General features: G+C 46.3%; 1 protein-coding gene and 1 pseudogene across 4 annotated transcripts; one reads left to right on the top strand and one right to left on the bottom strand.

Moving 5' to 3' along the window:
* Positions 1 to 362: 362 nt before the first annotated feature.
* GJA5 (gap junction protein alpha 5) lies at positions 363 to 18,533 on the bottom strand. 4 transcript variants are annotated; one of them, XM_005610214.4, is made up of 3 exons: positions 18,234 to 18,372; positions 17,590 to 17,736; positions 363 to 2,147 (listed from the first exon to the last, which is right to left on the bottom strand). In XM_005610214.4, exon 3 carries the CDS (start codon positions 2,113 to 2,115, stop codon positions 1,039 to 1,041), a length of 1,077 nt encoding a protein of 358 aa, XP_005610271.1. In that variant the 5' UTR covers positions 2,116 to 2,147; positions 17,590 to 17,736; positions 18,234 to 18,372; the 3' UTR covers positions 363 to 1,038. The 4 variants fall into 4 exon arrangements, with proteins under 4 accessions (XP_005610271.1, XP_070123217.1, XP_070123218.1 ...); XM_070267116.1 differs by having other exon boundaries at positions 17,614 to 17,736; XM_070267117.1 differs by lacking the exon at positions 17,590 to 17,736 and adding an exon at positions 6,003 to 6,130 and having other exon boundaries at positions 18,234 to 18,362.
* Positions 8,528 to 10,304, top strand: LOC138924184 (tigger transposable element-derived protein 1-like; annotated as a pseudogene).
* Positions 18,534 to 18,981: the final 448 nt, after the last annotated feature.

The raw sequence follows: 18,981 nt of genomic DNA, 5'->3' as shown, positions 1-18,981 counted from the left end.
AGAGAAGGGATGGTTTCTATCATTGGGTTGAACTGTAAAAGAGCCACAGGATGACAGGTGGTGGCAGGAATTCCAGTGGAGTCTGTGTACACAGTGACTCCCTAGAGGAGCTTGCACTTTCTTAGGCTGCTTGTACACTCTGCCAGAAGGAAAGGCTGCAACATCACCAAGGTGGGACATTTGCCAGAGGTACAGATCAAGGCACTTGTAAAGCTGAGGCTGCTGATCAAGTTCCAATGACCTCTTTTTAAGTAAGACTGGGTAGAGGGAGGGGGTAGCCAAGGGCGGCCTAAAGAAACCTCACCAGAACTCTAAAGTATGGCCCAAGGAGACAATAGATTGAACGGCACATCTAACACAAGTTCCTTCATTCATGCTCTTTATTGGCTGGGAACTTTGGGCTCTTCCTTGCAGCAGGAAGAGAGATCAGGTCAGGAAAGCCAAAAGGAGGGCCCGCCCAGTTGGATAGTGGTTAAGTTCTCATGCTCTGCTCCAGCGGCCTGGGGTTCACAGGTTCAAATCCTGGGCACAGACCTAGCACACCTCTTCAAGCCATACTGTGGCAGCATCCCATATAAAGTAGAGGAAGATTGGCACAGATGTTAGCTCAGTGACAATCTCCCTCACACACACACACGCACACACACAGAAGCCATAGAGACTTGGAGAACCCATCTGGTATTTGGCTCATGTAGAGAGAGTCATCTTGTCCCTCTGGCTATCTGTCCCAGGCCAGATTTGCCATGGTTCCCTTCTCTTCCTCTTCCTTGTCCAATGAGTAAACTGAAAGGCTTCACTGAGTACACTGGGTAGAGGATTGGGAAGGGACAGCAGCCTGGGTGGGTAGCCATGTCTCTGACTGCACTTGCTGAGCCCTGGTCATACCTTCTGGAATAAATGAGCAATGCTATTGAGATCCAGAGCCCAAAAGGAGCAGAGCAGTGATGAGAATGAGAGAGACGCGGTCAGAACGGACACGTCTTCCCTCTCTGAGCCTCCTTTGTTCCCCCTTGGTTCTGGTTCCCTCACGCTGGAGGCTCACACTGATAGGTCATCTGACCTGGCCTTGCTGCTGGCCTTGCTGAGACGAGGCTTGTCATTCTGGTAACAATGGGGGAGGCGGTGACCTGGGGAGACTCCATTGGGTACCTCAGGCTTCTGGGCATAACGGATATGAATGAAACCTTCCCCAGGAATCTGCTCCTGATCTCGCACTTGCTCTGTGGCCAGGTTGTCTATGTTCTGCTGGGAGGCCATCTTGTTACTGAAGGGATTGAAAAATTTCCCCCCAGGACCATTCTCGAGGCACTGATTGAAGTCAAGCGGTGGTGTGCATTTCTGGACTATGCCAGCAGAGGGGCCAGGAAGCTGGCACTCAGCCATGCCCTGCCGTGACCTGGCAAATCGCTGTCTGATCCTCTTCCAGCCCAGGTGGTAGAGTTCAACCAGGCTGAGGAAGAGGGACAGTCCTGCCACAGCCAGCATAAAGACAATGAAGACATTCTTCTCCGTGGGCCGGGATACATAACAGTTGACGGGGTGGGGGCAGGGACTCCTGCGGCAGACATGCAGAGTGTCCAGGAAGATCCCGTACAGGAGGTACTGGCCCACAATGAAGGCCACCTCCATGGTCGTGCGGATCAGGATGCTGCAGACATAGGTGTTGAGCAGAGTGCCCTGGAGGACAATCTTTTCATTCCCTTCCTCCCAGCAGGACAGCGCTGTCTTCTCAGCCACTGGGTACTCATAAGAGCCAGCGCCCTGCACGTGTTTGGCCCTCTCTGCCTCCCGTTGCCTCTGCTTCTCCTGCATGCGCACCCTGTGCATGGTGTGGAACAGGTACACCAAAGACGGTGTGGAGACGAAGATGACCTGCAGCACCCAATAGCGGATGTGCGAGATGGGGAAGGCTTGGTCGTAGCAGACGTTCTCGCAGCCAGGCTGCAGCGTATCGCACAGGAAATCAGCCTGCTCATCCCCCCAGGATGACTCAGCAGCCGTGACCAGCACCAGTATGCGGAATATGAAGAGGACTGTGAGCCAGACCTTGCCAATCTCTGTGGAGTGCTTGTGTACTTCCTCCAGGAACTCTGCCAGGTAGCTCCAGTCACCCATCTTGGCTCAGCAGAGGACAAACGCCAAGACTTCTGCAAATGGGGGAGGGAGAAAGAGAGAAAAAGAGAGGGATGCTTCTGCAAAAGTCTGGAAGGTCCAGTCAAGCTCTGGGATTCCACTGATCCATACCACTGTGTTCTTTAAGAAAGGGCAACTTAGAAGTCAAATTCGTGGATGGGGAACATGATGTAATCTACACAGAATTCGAAATATATTATGATGTATATCTGAAAGCTATATAATGTTATAATCCAACGTTACTGCAATTAATAAAATAAAGAAAGAAAGAAAGAAGTTAAATTCACCTAAAAACTCTCTTTTTTTCCCCTCAGCAAAGATAAAAAGAAAGAAGAATCAGAGTGGTCGTGTTAGCAGGTTACAGTATGGTGGATCTGGAAATCAACTAAGCTGTGTGTTCCAGTGTGGATTCTATACTCTTACTCCCAGGGATTCTACTTCGGGAGGTCAGGGGTGGACCTCCGGAATCTGGATTTGCAACAAGCACCCTGGTGATTCTGATGCAGGCAGTCCAAGGACCAAACCTGGACAAACACAAGTGGTAGAAAGAACACAGGACTCGAGTCTGCAAATGTGACTCTGGCATTTACCCCCCTGAGTCCATTTCCTTGTCTGTAAAATGAGGACGAGAATAGCTACACCAGAGGATTTTGAGGATTAAATGAAATGAAGTATGTGATATGCTGAAAATACCACAAATGTTCCATGTGTTTGAATGGCTGTCAGGTGGAGAAAGAATTTTTTGTGGCTACAGAGGACAGAACTATGTGGAGGAAGAAAGAGTGAGGGTGGGAGTGGCCAATTTGGCCTCTCAGGAAGCATTCTCTAACAGTCAGAACCGTCTAATATGGACCGGCTATATTGGGAGGAGGACAACAAGTCCGTGTTTGGTTACTGCAGCTAAAGGTATTGCAAATGAGTACTCAGGTTCCCCCAGCTGGCAGCAGCTGGCAATGCCGATCTCCTCCACCTCAGTACAGTGCAGCCCTTTCAACTGTACAGCTTGGCTTGTCCTTCTGCATGCAGAAGGTACCCACGCACAGACCTGTTCATCCTCATACCCAGAATAAATGCCCCAGACTTTATATCACATACAAAACCTTCTCTCATCAGGCCTTCATTTCCTGCCTGTTCCCATTAGTTCCCTTTGTCCAGACAGGTCAAGTCCTGGAAAATTCCCAAATGCCCTCCTCCCACCTGCCTCCTGTATGCCCCATCTCTCCTAGCCGAATCCTATTAACCCTTCAAAACCAACCCAGTCATTGCTTTTTCTAGCCCTCCCTTCTCCCTCAAGCTGAGCCTCTTCTGCTCATGTGGTGGCCCTGGGGACACTTAGTCCTCTCCAACACTTTCCTTCTTGTTTTGTAATCCTCTGCCTGTCTATGTTCTTCCAGTGGGGGCTCCTGGAAAATAGGGACTATCTTTTCCTCTGTATCATCATCACCTAGCCCAGAGCCTGGCCCAACATGTGTATTTAGTAAATCTTGGTTGAGTGAAGGAAGGAGGGGATGGAAGGCACTGGTGTTTCCTACCCAGTGGCAAACCAATTCCCTGTTCCTTGCCTACAGCCCCTTAGCAGGGTGAAAAGGCCAAATATCACTTTCTCAGTCTCCACTGCGGTTAGTTCTGGTCAGCGAGGCGTAGGGAGAGTCTAATGTGGAGGGAGTGCCCTAGAAAAGGTTTTTCTATCCCCCAGTAAATGGAGGGAGCCTCACTTGAAGTCCTTCCCACCCCCCTCCTTCCTGCCTGAGGACATGGTTGTGTGAGCCAATATGTCTGAAGCTGCCCAGAGAATCTCTGAAATGCCAGCCAGTGCCCTGAGACCTCTGAATTGACAGTTGAATCACCTACCTCCAGAATTCTTACTTGATGAGCAATAAATGTCCTTATGGCTTAAGCCTCTAACCAATTCTAATCAACAGAATGACCAAAAAAAAATAGGAGGGAATTGAACGTAAATATTCCCTTCTTAGAATCATAAAACCTCAGATTCTCATGGGACCTTAGAGGTTGTCAAGTTCCAACCTTGAGCTTCGCATCTTTGCTGCCAATGTGCCCCTGGTTCCTGTCTGAACATTCTTTATGCGTATGAGGAAGAACAGGGCAGGGGTGCCACATTTCACAGTCCAGGTTTCCCTGGCTCCTGACTTGATACCTTGACAGAGATGAGCCTCCTGGCCTTGTCTTTTCCCAGCCCAGCCGCTCCCAACCCTGAGAGTATGCAGAGTCCCTGGGAATGAGGGTGTCCTTGAGTGAGCCTTATCTCAATTCCCCTCCATATCAAAGACCCACCCAGGTCTTGAGGCCTTTCCTCTGGTTTGTGATCAGACATCCACCCTTTTCCTCAGGTGGTGAAATAAAGGACCCACTCCCTTAGCCTCCAAATGTGGAAAATTTTGGAGCGTTTGCTCAAAAGGAAAATGACTGATTAGATAAGAGTTAGAATGGTCTGTCATCTCTTCTGGGCACGTGCACAGCGTTCAGCACCTTCACAGTCAGCCATACACGTGCAGGGACCAGGATGTGGTGAGTGTCTGAGAGAAGGGAGGGAGAGATGGGGAGCAAAAAGAGGGAAAAGACAAGGGGGAGTTGGAAATGGAGAAAAAGAGATCATGTAACAGTTAAGACAAGATAGTTTTGGGCTTAGTTGAGTGGAGTTCAAACCCCTGTTTATACTTCTGAGTTTGGAGAAGTTACTGGATCTGTGTCTCAATTTCCTCATCTGCAGAATGGGGATACTATTATTCCGCTCATAGAGTGTAAGGAGAGGATTTATGAAAATTTATAAAAACAGCACAGTGCTCCACAAAGAAGAACTGAGAATAAAATTCAGCCATTACAAGCAAGGAAAGTGGTGGGGAAGGGCAAGAATAGAAGGGGAGAGAAAGAGAAAGTAGGAAGTAGAGAGAGGTGCGTTACAAAGGAGAAGAGAGAAACGGAGGAACAGGAGAGAAAGTGAGAGGGGAAACAGAAATAGAAATAAAGAGAAAGAAAGAAACAAATGTCCTATTCTTCCAGGATTTGTGGCAAGTTTTCCAAACTCTCCTCAATCCCTGAAGACTTTTCCCTTGACCTTCTGACTCTGTCACTCATTCCTTGCAAGTCCCCAAGGATGTATAAAAATAGTTCCAGGCAAAGAATGTGACACTTTGGTCTGGTCTGCCAAGAGGCCTAATTGCTGCCTCCCTCATTTGCGGTCCAAGGAATCCGGCCTGGAAGAAGTAAAGCCCAGGTACGGGAAAGGAACATCCTGGACTATCAGAAAGACAGTATTGGAAAGGATACCTCCTCGGGAGGGAACAAGAGAAACTAGCTGAGGAGGGGCGGGGGTGGAGCAGACGCCATGGGCCCTAGGGACAGCAGATAGGGTGAAAGACCTCTCATTGTGACTTCCTGGATGACTCAGGCAAGGTCAGAGAAACTTATAGTTGCTACCATCTACCAGCTGCTCAGGTTAAAAATGAAAGTTCCCTGGCTGACGTCAGTTTCCCAGCTACACTGGGGCCCTTTAGGCCCCCGGCAACCTCAGCCAAAGAAACTTTTAGATTATTCATTGAGTTTACTGGGTGTAGAGCATATAAAATGCTTTGTAGATTGTTATCCATTTCTTAGCAGGAAGTGTGTTAGGAGGGGCAAAGGAAGCTGCCCATGCCATGAATAAATTCTATCAAATACGATGGTAACAGACCTCACTGTTTAGCTGTGATCTTCACTGGCTTCCTACCACTCATAAAGTCCACTCTCTAAGTTGCTCTTGAGACCCTCCACAGCACAGCCTCATCTTATCTTTTTCCACTGTTCCCCACACATACTCAATACTTAAGCTATACAACTCCCCTTACATGTATACATGGCCCACAATTTCTTACCTCTTTGTCTTGGCTCCTCATGCTCCCTCTGCCTACAATGTCATTCTTCTCTTTCATTCATTCATTTAGTAAGATTATTAAGTGGTTACCAGGTGCCAGGCATCTTCTGAGGCACTGAAGATACAGCACTTAAAAAGACAAACAAGGAGTCCCTGCCTTATTGAGCTTAACTGCCTTTATTTCCCTTGATTAAGGGGAGAGATCAAACACATAATTGCAATAAAGCACAGTGTGTGTTAGCATTAAGGAAGTACAGGGTGCTATGGGAACATATGGCAGGAGGTTGACTCGAGTTTAGGGGGTCGGCGAGGGCCTCATTAGATCAGAGCCCTGCAAAGAGCCCTGGGTAATTGAATTCTACAGCTCTTTGCAACTGATACAAGTTCTGAAATCCCCAAGGCAAAAAGAGATGGCCCCTAAAACCTGGACAGGAACAACCCAACTCTGAAGGTTCTTCACTCCAAAACCTTCAGCATCCTCTTTCAGTGTGTCATACGCTTGGACAAAGCAAAAGTTTTGGAGGAGTCACAGGGAACTTATTTGGTAATAACAACATGGCGCTTGGATAAGAGGGAAAGGGCCAAAGGAAGGCTTTTGTGTAGAATCAGCATGAATCATTTTATTCCTTTGCTTTATGTATTATATGGCTAGAAATAAAATTAAGGTATCTATGTTCCCGACCCAGTGCTTCTCCTTGTGTTGGCATTATTGCCTCCCTACACAGTTTTCAAAGACAACCAATTTAGAACAACCCACATGAACATACACGTATAGCCAGGACCTCTTCCTCTGGCCTCACAGCTCTAGGTAGAAAAGGAGAAGTCTTCTCAAATTGATATCAGCCCTCCTTAATGTGTCCTGCGCTCTGCTGAAGACTCCAAATTACCATCCAGCATGTAGGATACATTCCTGCGCTTGGTTATATGCTGCCTTATACTTGTTCTCCAAAAGCTTCTTGTCTATCAGCCAACCCACAACTCAACCCACATTGAGTCCCTACTATGTGCGTAGAACTCTTCTGGGTACTGAAAATAATACCTAAGAGGTTCCAGGCCTGGCACATATTAGGTACTCAGTGATATCTGGTGAATTCATTAAATCAGGCATGATTCCTGCTCTCAAGGATTTAACAGCTTTTTCCTTCAAATGGGTAGTAGACTTCTCAAAGTCAAAAGGCTTCTTCTACTTTGTATACTTACTGCATTAGATTCTCTCATTAGGTATATAATAAATGCTTTCTTTTTTTTTTTTTTTTTTTAAAGATTTTATTTTTTCCTTTTTCTCCCCAAAGCCCCCCGGTACATAGTTGTGTATTCTTCGTTGTGGGTTCTTCTAGTTGTGGCATGTGGGACGCTGCCTCAGCGTGGTCTGATGAGCAGTGCCATGTCCGCGCCCAGGATTCGAACTAACGACACACTGGGCCGCCTGCAGCGGAGCGCACGAACATAACCACTCGGCCACGGGGCCAGCCCCAATAAATGCTTTCTTAATGATTGAAAAAAATGGTCTACAAGTAAGATTGCAAAGTGATCCTAGGGAGGCTCAAATCTTCCTTCGTAAGTCCAGCAATAAAAAATGAAACCTCACATAGTGCAAAGTGTGCTTTTCTTACATTCTCTTGTTGACTCCGAGAGCATGGGACCATATTTGTTTTGTTCAAGAATGAAGCCCTTCAGGACATATAGACACTCAATTTTTATTGTCGAGTGGATGAATACTCATAACTACCTTGTGTGTTGATGGTTACTGCCTCTGTTTGCAGAAGGGGAAACATGTAGAGAAGATAAGAGACTTGTTCAAAGAAACAGGGCTTCACTCCAGAGTTTCTGATCAAGTCTGGCGCACACCAAAAAGTTTCCGTATATCTTCTCTCCAGGGATGGAGCCCAGCAATTCATATGTCTCCCCCTTTGGGTCTTCAAAATCTCCTGTTCACCATGGGACAGTGAGTGATTTGAGACACAACACTGCCATTTAGTGATAAGGCCTGTGGGGTCAGCTTTTAGACAATCAAGCAAATGCTTATGACACTCCCTTGATGTGACCAGCACTGGGTGGAGTGCTGAGGGGATTATGGAAAAGTATAATTCAGTTCAGTTTCACAGACATTTATAGGCATACCTCATTATTGCACTTTGCTTTATTGCACTTCTCCGATGTTTTTTACAAATTGAAGGTTTGTAACAACCCTGGTTTGAGCAAGCGTATCAACGCCATTTTTCCAACAGTGTTTGCTCACTTCATTTCTCTTGACCCACTTTGATAATTCTCACAATATTTCAGACTTTTCCATGATTACTATATTTGTTGTGGTGATCTGTGATCAGTGATCTTTGAGGTTACTATTGTAATTGTTTCAGGGCACCACAAACCGCACCCATTTAAGATGGCAAACTTAATTGATAAACGTGTATGTGTTCTGACTGCTCCACTGACGAGCCATTCCCCTCTCTCTCTCTCCCTCCTCAGGTCTCCCTGTTCCCTGAGACACAACAGTATTGAAATTAGGCCAATTAATAGCTCTAAATGGCCTTTATGTGTTCAAGTGAAAGGAAGAGTCACGCGTCTCTCAATTTAAATCAAAAGCTAGAAATGATTAAGCTTAGTGAGGAAGGCATGTTGAAAGCTGAGACAGGCTGAAAGCTAGGCCTCTTGCACCAGTTAGCTAAGTTGTAAATGCAAAAGAAAAGTTCTTGAAGGAGATTAATAGTGCTACTCCAGTGAACACACGAATGATAAGAAAGTGAACCAGCCTTATTGCTGACATGGAGAAAGTTTTAGTGGTCTGGATAGAAGATCAAACCAGCCCCAACATTCCCTTCAGCCAAAGCCTAATCCAGAGCAAGGCCCTAACTCTCTTCAATTCTGTGAAGGCTGAGAGAGGGGAGGAAGAGGCAGAAGTGAAGTTGGAAGCTGGCAGAGGTTGGTTCATGAGGTTTAGGGAAAGAAGCCATCTCCTTAACATAAAAGTGCAGGGTGAAGCAGCAAGTGCTCATATAGAAGCTGCAGCAAGTTATCTAGAGATCTAGCTAAGATAATTAATGAAGGCAGCAACACTAAACAACAGATTTTCAGTGTAGACAAAACAGCCTTATATTGGAAGAAGATGCCATCTAGGACTTTCATAGCTAGAGAGGAGAAGTCAATGCTTGTCTTCAAAGCTTCACAGGACAGACTGACCCTTGTAAGGGGCTAATGCAGCTGGTGACTTTAAGTTGAAGCCAATGCTCACTTACCATTCTGAAAATCCAAGGGTCCTTAAAAATTATGCTAAATCTACTCTATCTGTGCTCTACGAATGCAACAACAAAGCCTGGATGACAGCACATCTGCTTAAAAAATGGTTAACTAAATATTTTAATCCCACTGTTGAGACCTACTACTCAGAAAAAGATTCTTTTCAAAATATTACTGCTCATTAATAATGCACCTGGTCACCCAAGAGCTCCGGTGGATATGCATAATCAGATTAATGTTGTTTTAATGCCTGCTAACACAACCTCCGTTCTGCGGCCCATGGATCAAGGAGTCATTTCAACTTTCAAGTCTTATTATTTAAGAAATACATTTTGTATGGCTCTAGCTGCCATAAATAGTGATTCTTTTGATGGATCTGGGCAAAGTAAATTGAAAACCTTCTGGAAAGGATTCACTATTCCAGATGCCATTAAGAACATTCATGATTTGTGGGAAGAGGTTGAAATACTAATAGGAGTTTGGAAGAAGTTAGTTCCAACCCTCCTGGATGACTTTGAGGAGTTCAAGACTTCAGTGGAGGAAGTAACTGCAGATGTGGTAGAAATAGCAAGAGAACTAGAATTAGAAGTGGAACATGAAGATGTGACTGAATTGCTGCAATCTGATGATAAAACTTTGATGGATAAGGAGTTGCTGCTTACAAATGAGCAAAGAAAGTGGTTTCTTGAGATGGAATTTACTTCTGATGAAGATGCCATGAAGATCGTTGAAATGACAACAAAAGATTTAGAATATTACATAAACCTAGTGGATAAAACAGTGGTAGGGTTTGAGAGGAATGACTCCAATTTTGAAAGAAGTTCTACTGTAGGTAAAATGTTATCCAACAGCATTGCATGCTACAGAGAAGTTGTTCATGAAAAGAAGAGTCATTTGATGCAGCAAACTTCATTGTTGTCTTATTGTCTTATCCTTCAAGAAATTGCCACAGTTACCCCAACCTTTAGCAACCGCCACCCTGATCAGTCAGCAGCCATCATCATCAAGGCAGGATCCTCTGCCAGCAAAAAGATTATGACTTGCAGAAGGTTCAGATGGTGGTTAGCGTTTTTTAGCAAAAAATAAAGTATTTTGTAATTAAAGTATATACTTTATTTTTAGACATAATGCTATTACACACTTAATATGCCACAGTATAGTGTAAACATAAATTTTATATGCACTGGGAAACAAAAAAATTTGCGTGACTCGCTTTATTGTGATATTTGCTTTATTGGGGTGATCTAGAACCAAACCCACAGTATCTCTTAGGTACGACTGTACTGAGTGTCTGCTTATGTGCTAGAAGTTAGAGACCTAAAGATCAATGAGACTCTATATTGAAGGAATTCATCGTCTGGTGGGGGATGCGAACACAACCGAATATGGTGAATACTAGAAGAGAAGTACCTGCAGATGCTATGCAGATGCACAAAAGAATACTGAACCCAGCCAGGGGTAGGGGTGAGGGGTGGGTAGAAAAGACTTCCCAAAAGAAGCCACCCTTGAATAGGAGTTAGCTGTAGGTGATGTTTGTAGAGGTGAGGAGTTGGGGGAGAGGGGAGGTGTGAAAGAGATGGAATTCCAGTCAAAGGCAATTACATAGGCAAATCCACCAAGTGAGGATCAGTGGGTTTCAGAGGAGAGTGAGCGGAACAGGGAGAGAGAGTCTGCAGAGTAGGCAGGGGCAGATTATGGAGGGCTTTGGAGGCCATGCCTAGGAGTTTGGAGTAGTTCTCAAGCTATATAATGGACCATGTTCAGTACATGACTTGCTCCTGTGGGCAGACCCTAATCTGACACAGTCCCCACATGGGGTGGGGGATATGAGGCACTGCACAATTGGTAATCACCCTGCTCATGGCAGTCCTTCAGTAATGGCTGCAGCATAAACTAGGTAGGCTGCGGGTGACAGGTGCTGCCCAGCACACTGCTGAAGCTGCTCCCTCGTCCTTCCTGCTCAAGAAGGCATACTGCAAGTGAGCAAGAAGCTGCCATAGGCATGCCTTGAAAATTTTCTTCCTTCTGTTGATTCTAGTTCTGTCCTCTGGAGCCACACATAGCAGCCCTTCTAGTAGAGGATTTGACAACAATTTCTGTGTCCCCCCAAGGCAGCAGGTGTGCCTTGGGCTGAACTGTAAAGCCATTGGAGTTTCACACACATAATGAGAATTATTTGATCTACTGTATATTGCAGGACTGTGTATTGTCTTTCTAACACAGCCTGAGCTCCTTGAAGACAAGCCCCATATCCGTTCATCATCATATCCTCCCCCTGAAGTCCTCCTACCCTACCTTCCCCCCTAGTGTGTAATATTGTGCCTTGCATCTGGTAGGTTGATTACATACTTTTTAAAAACAACAACGATGGATGAATGACAGCATTCAGGTCACTCAAAACACCAAATGCCCATAGAGGGGTCTCCCTGGGAGGCTGGCCTAGGGGTACCTGCTCAATGACTATGGTGACCAGAACACCAGGGAGACAGAAGCCACTAAGCCTTCCTTCTGCTCATGAGAGAGAAACAGTCACCATGGACTATTCCTTCTCTGCCTCTTCCCCACAGATCACTGGGGAGCTCACTCAGATTTGTCAAAATTAGATTATAAGACCACTCCACAGAGTCTGAGTCTAATTCTGGACAATGACACATGTTTCTGGACAGTATCTAACAGATCTCTGGTTCTCAAAAAAGGTCATTATTTATAGTAATAATAACAATCCCCTGGGTCCATGCTATAATTCTACACGCCATACAGTGGAATGTGGCACAGGGCAGGGTTGACTTGCTTCCCAATTAAGACAATTCTGTTGTAAAAGAACCCAAAGGGCCTCACTTAAAGGATGCCTTAGGCATAGTATCATGTCAGTGCAGCTCGGCTCAGAAGTGTTTACTGAGCTCCTATGCTCTGCCAGCCATCAGAGTTGGCTTTATAAAGTGAAGTGCAAGTATAACCATAATCTCAGAACTCTTTAGACCTTATTCATTAAAGTACATTTTTCTGATTTTCCCTCAGCCCAATAGATTCTCCTTAAAATGGATAAATAGGGAAGATTACATGAGAAAGTGGTCTTGATTCTCAGCTACCTCAGAAATCTTCATCATCCTTGGAGATTCTCGGCTCCGTTTTCTAGTTTACCAGAGTTACACAAAAAAAGAATTTGAATCTAGGTGATAATAACAAAATAAGCTAACACTTATTGAGACTTTTCTATGTGCCAGACATTCTGCAAGTTTCTTGATACATATTTTCTCATTTGATTCTCACAACAACCTGAGGAAGTAGGGCTATCCTGTCTCCTCTCTACAGGGCTCAGAGAGGGGGACGAGCAAGACCACATGGCTGGTAAGCAGTGGAGTTGGCATCAAACCCAGCTCTTGTCTTGTCGGGACAGCGATGCCCCTGCCTTGATGACTAGACTAGATGCTATCTAAATCACCTAAAGTTCCCTTCTTTGGAAATCCTTACCAGTCAAAGGCAGGCCACTTGTACATAAGATGACTGATGCAGGGATGTTTGAGATAATTGTTAGGCTAGGGAGTTGATTTGTAAGTGGTTGGGGGTGATTCTCACATTTAAATTTACTTTCTTCTCATTTAGGATTGGGATAGCTACCTCAGCCTCAGGGGAGGTACATGCTGTAGCTACAGATACGGCGTTGGCCAGTATAGGCACCTTTCTTGGAATTAGAAGTCCATGGGGACCGCACTCAGAATTAGAAATCCCTGGGGGCTGGCACCCCCGAACCTTGATCACCATAGAGCGGGCAGGGAGATCAAGATGAGAGAGAAGGAGAAAGAGACAGATGGGGGAGATAAAGTATCACTTTAGTTTTCCTCTTACTCCAGCCAATGGCAGATAATTAGCTCCTCTTTCAATTTAATTATTTTATTCCGGCAAGGACAGAGTGGTCCACTCAGAGACACCCTGCTGCAGACAGTTGTTTTAAAGCCAAAGAGGTGGAAGGGAGCAGGCAGTGGAGAAAGAGAATTATGCTAGGATAAGTAATTCTCTTCTTAAAATGTTGGAAGAAGAAATATTTACAAGGAGTGGACAGGAGGGAGTGGCAAATCAAGATATTCAATTACAATGAAATACTGGGTGGTTTTTATTAATTACCCCAAAGAGTTGATTAAAACCTATGCAGTTATTAGTGAGAATTATATTCATGAAATGCTTATATTTCTTTTTTATTTCCACCATCACATCAGATACAGTAGAGCTGAAAGGAATCTAGAGGTCCATCAAACTCAACCCCTCATTTTTATACGAGATGACTAGGGTGCAGGGAAGTGAGGTAATAGTGATAACAGATACCACTAAGTTGAGTGTTTCCCGTTTTACAACTATACCTTCTAATCCTACATTAACCCTGCTAGGAAAGTAGTAGTATCCCATTTTACAGCTGAGAAAGCTGAGGTTCCGAGGGTAAGAAACTTGTACAAAGTCACACAAGTAGCAAACGCTGGATAAGGGATTTGAACCTGGTCTGCCTGACTCCAAAGCCTGCTTTCTCTCTGTTTCTCTAAAAGGAAGAGAAAAATCAAAGAGGCCCCAGAACTGACAGCTGGTGACTAACCTGTAACCAGAACTCCAGTCTCTTAATTCCCCGAAGCAAAGCTTTTCCCACTTTTCCTTTCAGCCTCTGGCTTATTGGCTGACCATCCCTTGCATATGTTGTTCCTAGAATTAGTGATTATATCAAGGCCCTCAACCCACAGTGCTCGGGATTCCCAGACTCTTCAGCGTCTGCCACCATTTGGCCAGAATTCACATATGGAAAGTTATTTCCTTTTTTAGCCAGTAAGTGCTCTTGGCTGCAGCAGCGTCTACTGCCGGGTTCTCAGCAGGCCAAACGGCAGGCTCTGGGGTTCCACTGATGTTAAATCATAACAAGAGCCACGGAAACAGAATAGTTAGGTGGTGGGACTCACGGCTCATAAGGAATAATGGGATTCAAACCCTTCCTCCATCACTCTCTAGTTGTGTGACCGTGGGCAAGTCATTTAACTTCTCAGTTTCCTCCTCATGTGAACAAAAGGAAAGTTTACTCATGAGGATTAAACAATAGGTGTATGTGGAAATGCCTAGAACAGTATCTGGCACTTAGTAGACACTCAATAAAGTCAGTTCCTTATTTTCTTTTCTGACATTTCCAGTAACAGCTCCTCTCAAACATGATCTAACTAGCCAACTTGATGCAGAATTTGACAGTGCAGCAGGCTGGTTAGAGTGACACTGCAAGGATCTCCCCATGGCACTGAGTGGGGAAGGATGACTATCAGAGGTGGGGATAACATGAGCAATGAAACGGATGTTAATTTAACTGTAAATTAGTTCTTTCACTAGGCATGAAGACCCTCGGAGGCAGGGGTGGAGAGGAAGGGAGGTGCAGGGCCCCACTCAGATCAGGCCCCTCTCATTCTTGTGATTGGTCCAGGCTGTCTCTGAACTTTTCTTTAACTCAAGCTTTTGGGCCATGAGATGGACTCCATACGAGCCCATATTATAAAATATGTGCTTTGCGTAATTCCTTCCTTCTGAGGTGCTGCAGCACTTTTGAATGATCACCAATCTGAAGGCCTGTCCACCGGGTAGGTTTGAAGCTGGCTCAGTTCTATTTGGAAGAGAAATAGGAGATTGACTACACTGTGATCTGAGAAGAAAGGGCATCCTGACTCCTAACCACATCTGCCCTCTCCTGAGGTTCTGAACACAAAGATGCCAGGTTAGATTAAGATTCTAGAAGGCTCTGTGAACTGGAGCCTCACAAGAGAGGCTCTTTCTGGTTCCAGCTGTTTCTTTGTGACTCTAGACAGGACATTCCTCCTTCCTGAACCTCAGTTTGCTCATGTGTAAAACAAAGTGGTTGAGCTGGATGGTTACTAAGTCCTTTCTAGCTCTAAGTTAGAACATCCAGGGAGTTTGTGACTTGCCCAGTTATGATAGATGGCAAGTTAGTAACAAAGCCAAGAGGCAAATCCAGATTTTCTGACTCCCAACTTAGAGGTCAGCAATTGTAGTCCCAGAAGAAATCTCTGGTCATAAAGACCAAGCAGTCTTCTCAGAATTATATGTCATGGTGAGCCTTCACTGTGGAAAGGCCTTTGCATCAAATGAGACGCAATTCAAAGAGACTTGGGCTGAGCGCTAGGTGACCTAAATCCTACCCTATTATTCTATTGTTCATTGAGCACCTAGAGTGTGATAGCCATTTTAAATACATTATTTCATTTAATTCTCATAAAACCTTACAAGGAAAGTATTTATTAGCTGGATTGGCAGATGAAGAAACTGAACATCAGAGGCATTAAATAATTTTCCCAAGGTCACACAGCTAAAATTCTAACCCAAATGTGACGCCAAATGCCCAGGCTCTTCCTCCTGCCCTACCCCTTGGTTAGATAAACTCTAAGACCCCTCTGTGCTTTTGCAATACCTCGGATTCTGAGACCTCCTGACTCTCTTTCCTTATAAAGGTGAGCAGATTGTTGAAGGGTGAAGTTTAACTTGCCCATGATTTGCTAATATGTCAGAAACAATTGATTTACAAAGTGGCATTAAGCTGTCATTTGCCGGGAGCCAGCAGCTTCTGACTATGGAAAGGAAGTCAGCTTCTCTTCTAGGAGACCTGAAGCTTTCCTGGAAAAATGGGCCTCTCTCCCCTTTCGTCAGCTCAATCCTTGAGCCCGAGGTGGGGCGAGTTCCCACAGAGAGCTCTGGAATCCCTGGTGGGTGAAATCTTCCCTGGGACGGAGGGTAGAGCCTGGGCCTTGGGTGTTCCTGGCCTGGAGGAATGCAGGTCCTAGAGTTCCTGTCCTGATTGATCCACACAGATAGGCTCCCTGTGATGCTTTAATTGGCTGGGCCCAGAGGTGGGATCAGCCAGTATCCAAGAGGCCAGGGGGCACTGTGGTAGCCCTGCTGGCTGCTAGAGCCTAGAACATTCCACTGCATATGCCCCTCACCAGCCAGAGGAGATGATGAGGAGCAGGTGGGCGAGTGGGTGTCACTGACAGAAAATAGGGTTGTAGAGATGCTTAAATGGAAGAAGCAGGGAGGCTTGGGGAGAAACAGAGGCTCGGAAAACACAGCCAAGAATAGAAGTCAGGAGAGCCCTAGATGTGAGTGAGCAGAGCAGGATGTTCTCCCAACTGAATTGCCCCTGACTCACGATGTCGTCTTCAACAAGTCACTTCCTTGTTCTCCTTATTTGTCAAAGAAAAGATTGATGGCAGTCTAAGAGACCTCTTCCACTTCTAATGGCCTAGGACTTTAGTCCAGGACCAGGAGGGGGCACAGGAGTGAGCAGCTAGGAGACAAGATCGATAACCAGTTTCAAGGGCCCGGCAAGAACATCTCTGGGGTTCTGAGGCAGTGGCAGAACAGGGTAGCATGCTCACGTTACTGCCATGGTTCTAGAAACTTCACGTGTCTGGTGAGGGGATGTGCAGAGGGTGCCAGGTTGGAAGCCGGGTAACACACCTCCCGGTATTCTCTGCTTTGTGTGCTGTGGCCACCGGGACTGCTCCTTGGCAGCTGCTGAGTGAAGAAAAGGCTAAGAGGGACAGCCAGGGGAGCAGGCTCCGAACAGCTCTGCCGCCCTGGGGAACCTGGCCGAAAGGTAGGAAGTTCAGAGCTGACCCCAGAGAGCAGTGAGTCAGGGTCTGGGCTGGGCTGTGACTGTAGGGGCAGTGGGTGGGAGAGACAGAGGCCACTTGGCCCACTGATGTGAAAGTCAGGCTGGGACGCCTCTAAATACCAGCTTGTCTTCCGAGCCATGAGCCCACCCCACCAGGCAAATGGAGGTGCCTGCACTGCCTTTGATCTCGTCTCTGTTCAGTTTTGCTGGATATCTCCCAGGTCTCCTGGCTTCTGTCCAGTGCTTCTCGCACTGCCCTTCCTTCTCTCAGGCCATTCGGACCCGGAGTACCAGAGCATTTTTCAGGAAACAGCCCAGTGAGATGCTGAGGAGTAAGAACCAGGAGTCCCTCCATTAAGCTGGGATACAAGGAGCGGGAACAAAAGTACAGTAAGGATGTAAAATCCTCACTTCAAGCTTCCCTTTTTCAGTGGTTTGAGGCACCTTTGAGCCTAAGGAATCATAGCCTTGTACAATGTTACTGCTGAATGGAACCAGAAGGATCCTTCTACTTCAAACACCTTGTTTTAGAGATGAGGGAACTGAGGCCCGGAAGGGGGAAGTGTCCAGCCCAAGGACACACAGCCACTCAGTGGGCCAGAACCCAGGTCTCTCAGCCCCTGAGTCCAGGGTCTTTTACCACATTCTCAGAAGAGATGTCAAGGAGCTGACAGAAACCTTTCTGCCCTGTGGCCCTCTCCCTCACCCTGCACGCAGGAGGAAAGGAGACCTTCAGTGGGTGTCTCTCCCCGCCGGCTTCCTCTCTGGGTCTCACCAGCCTCTTTCCTCCGACAGTGAGTGGCAGGCCGGATTGCTCACAACGCACAGCAGGGACATGATACTCTGCAGGAAACTAAGCAGGGAATATTTTTAAACCATCTAACATGCCTTAGGGGGAAAAAAATTAAAACACTCCCCTAGATGCTGTGGAAAGCATTTCAAAAAAGATTCCAAGCCTAGAAGAAACATCGTAAAACAGGGACGGTTTGTGTTTTTAAAGGGCCAATTCCATCTTAACAAAAGTCCTTGGTAATAGATTGGTGACCCGCTTGCAAGGTGCCCCTGGGGCACCACAACTCCACAAGAGGTAGATTAACTCCAAGGGCCTCCACTCACATTCCTACAGCTCCTTACAAATCAAGTAAGTGATTTATCTGCTGCTTCAGAAACCGTCCTCCTTAATATACCCAAACCTCACCATCAAAGGGAATGGTGAGAAAGGTAGAGAATAAACTCACAGGTACAGAGAAAGAACTTTGCTCTTATCCAGCCTGGAATTCAAGGCTCTCTCTTCTGGCTACTTCCCACCAACTGGTAGTTTTATCTCGTAAAATGCAAGTCTACTCTTACCTTCTCCTCTTCCTCCTCTCTGGAATTTCCATTGGCTTCTTAGCTCTCTGGCCGCCTCTTCTCTGACTGCCCACTGTTTCTTGCTCTTGAGCCTGTCAGTTGCTCCTCTTCCACCCTCTATTTAATCCGTATCTGTCGCCCTCCCTCCTCCCACTTCCTACTCTCTCTCTCCACCCCCTTCCCCCTCTGGATCCCTCCCTCTCCTCTCTCTTTTGTGCTCTTAGAATCTTTGCTCCTCATTTAAAAAGTTTTCTTCCCTCTACCTCCTTGCAGCCTCTTCTCACTGTGTTCTCAGGAGACAGAGCCCTCCTCCTCCCCCGCTGCCCTCCCACTGTCATTGTCACCACAGTCCTTGCCACAAGCCCTCTCCCTTGGGCTGGTGGTGCACCGCCTCCCTAGCTCTTTGCCTGCCCAGCCCTCGGCTGAGCCTCCTGAGGCTCCTCAAGCCACAGCTTCCCTGAGCATCAGCAGGAAAATGGGCACAACTCAAGAGATCCCTCCTCCCATCCTTTTCCTGTCACCAGAAAAAAAGGTGCTCATTCATGGAACAGATCTTTGGGGACCTCTAGTGTGCCCACATCAGTGAGCTGAGCACCAGCTAGCACAGGAAACATGGTCTCACAAATTGCAGCACCAGCACACAGACTAGACACCAGGACTAACCCAAAAGCTCCAGAGGACTGGGAGAGGGCATCTCCACTGCCAGGATTGTCCTTTCCCTCCTCCTCCTCTAACTAGAAGAGAGCGC

The sequence above is a fragment of the Equus caballus genome, chromosome 5 (assembly GCF_041296265.1).
Source record: "Equus caballus isolate H_3958 breed thoroughbred chromosome 5, TB-T2T, whole genome shotgun sequence".
Lineage (NCBI taxonomy): Eukaryota > Metazoa > Chordata > Mammalia > Perissodactyla > Equidae > Equus > Equus caballus.
The sequence above is the reverse complement of the archived record's forward strand: the minus strand, read 5'-3'. Positions and strand labels throughout refer to the sequence as shown.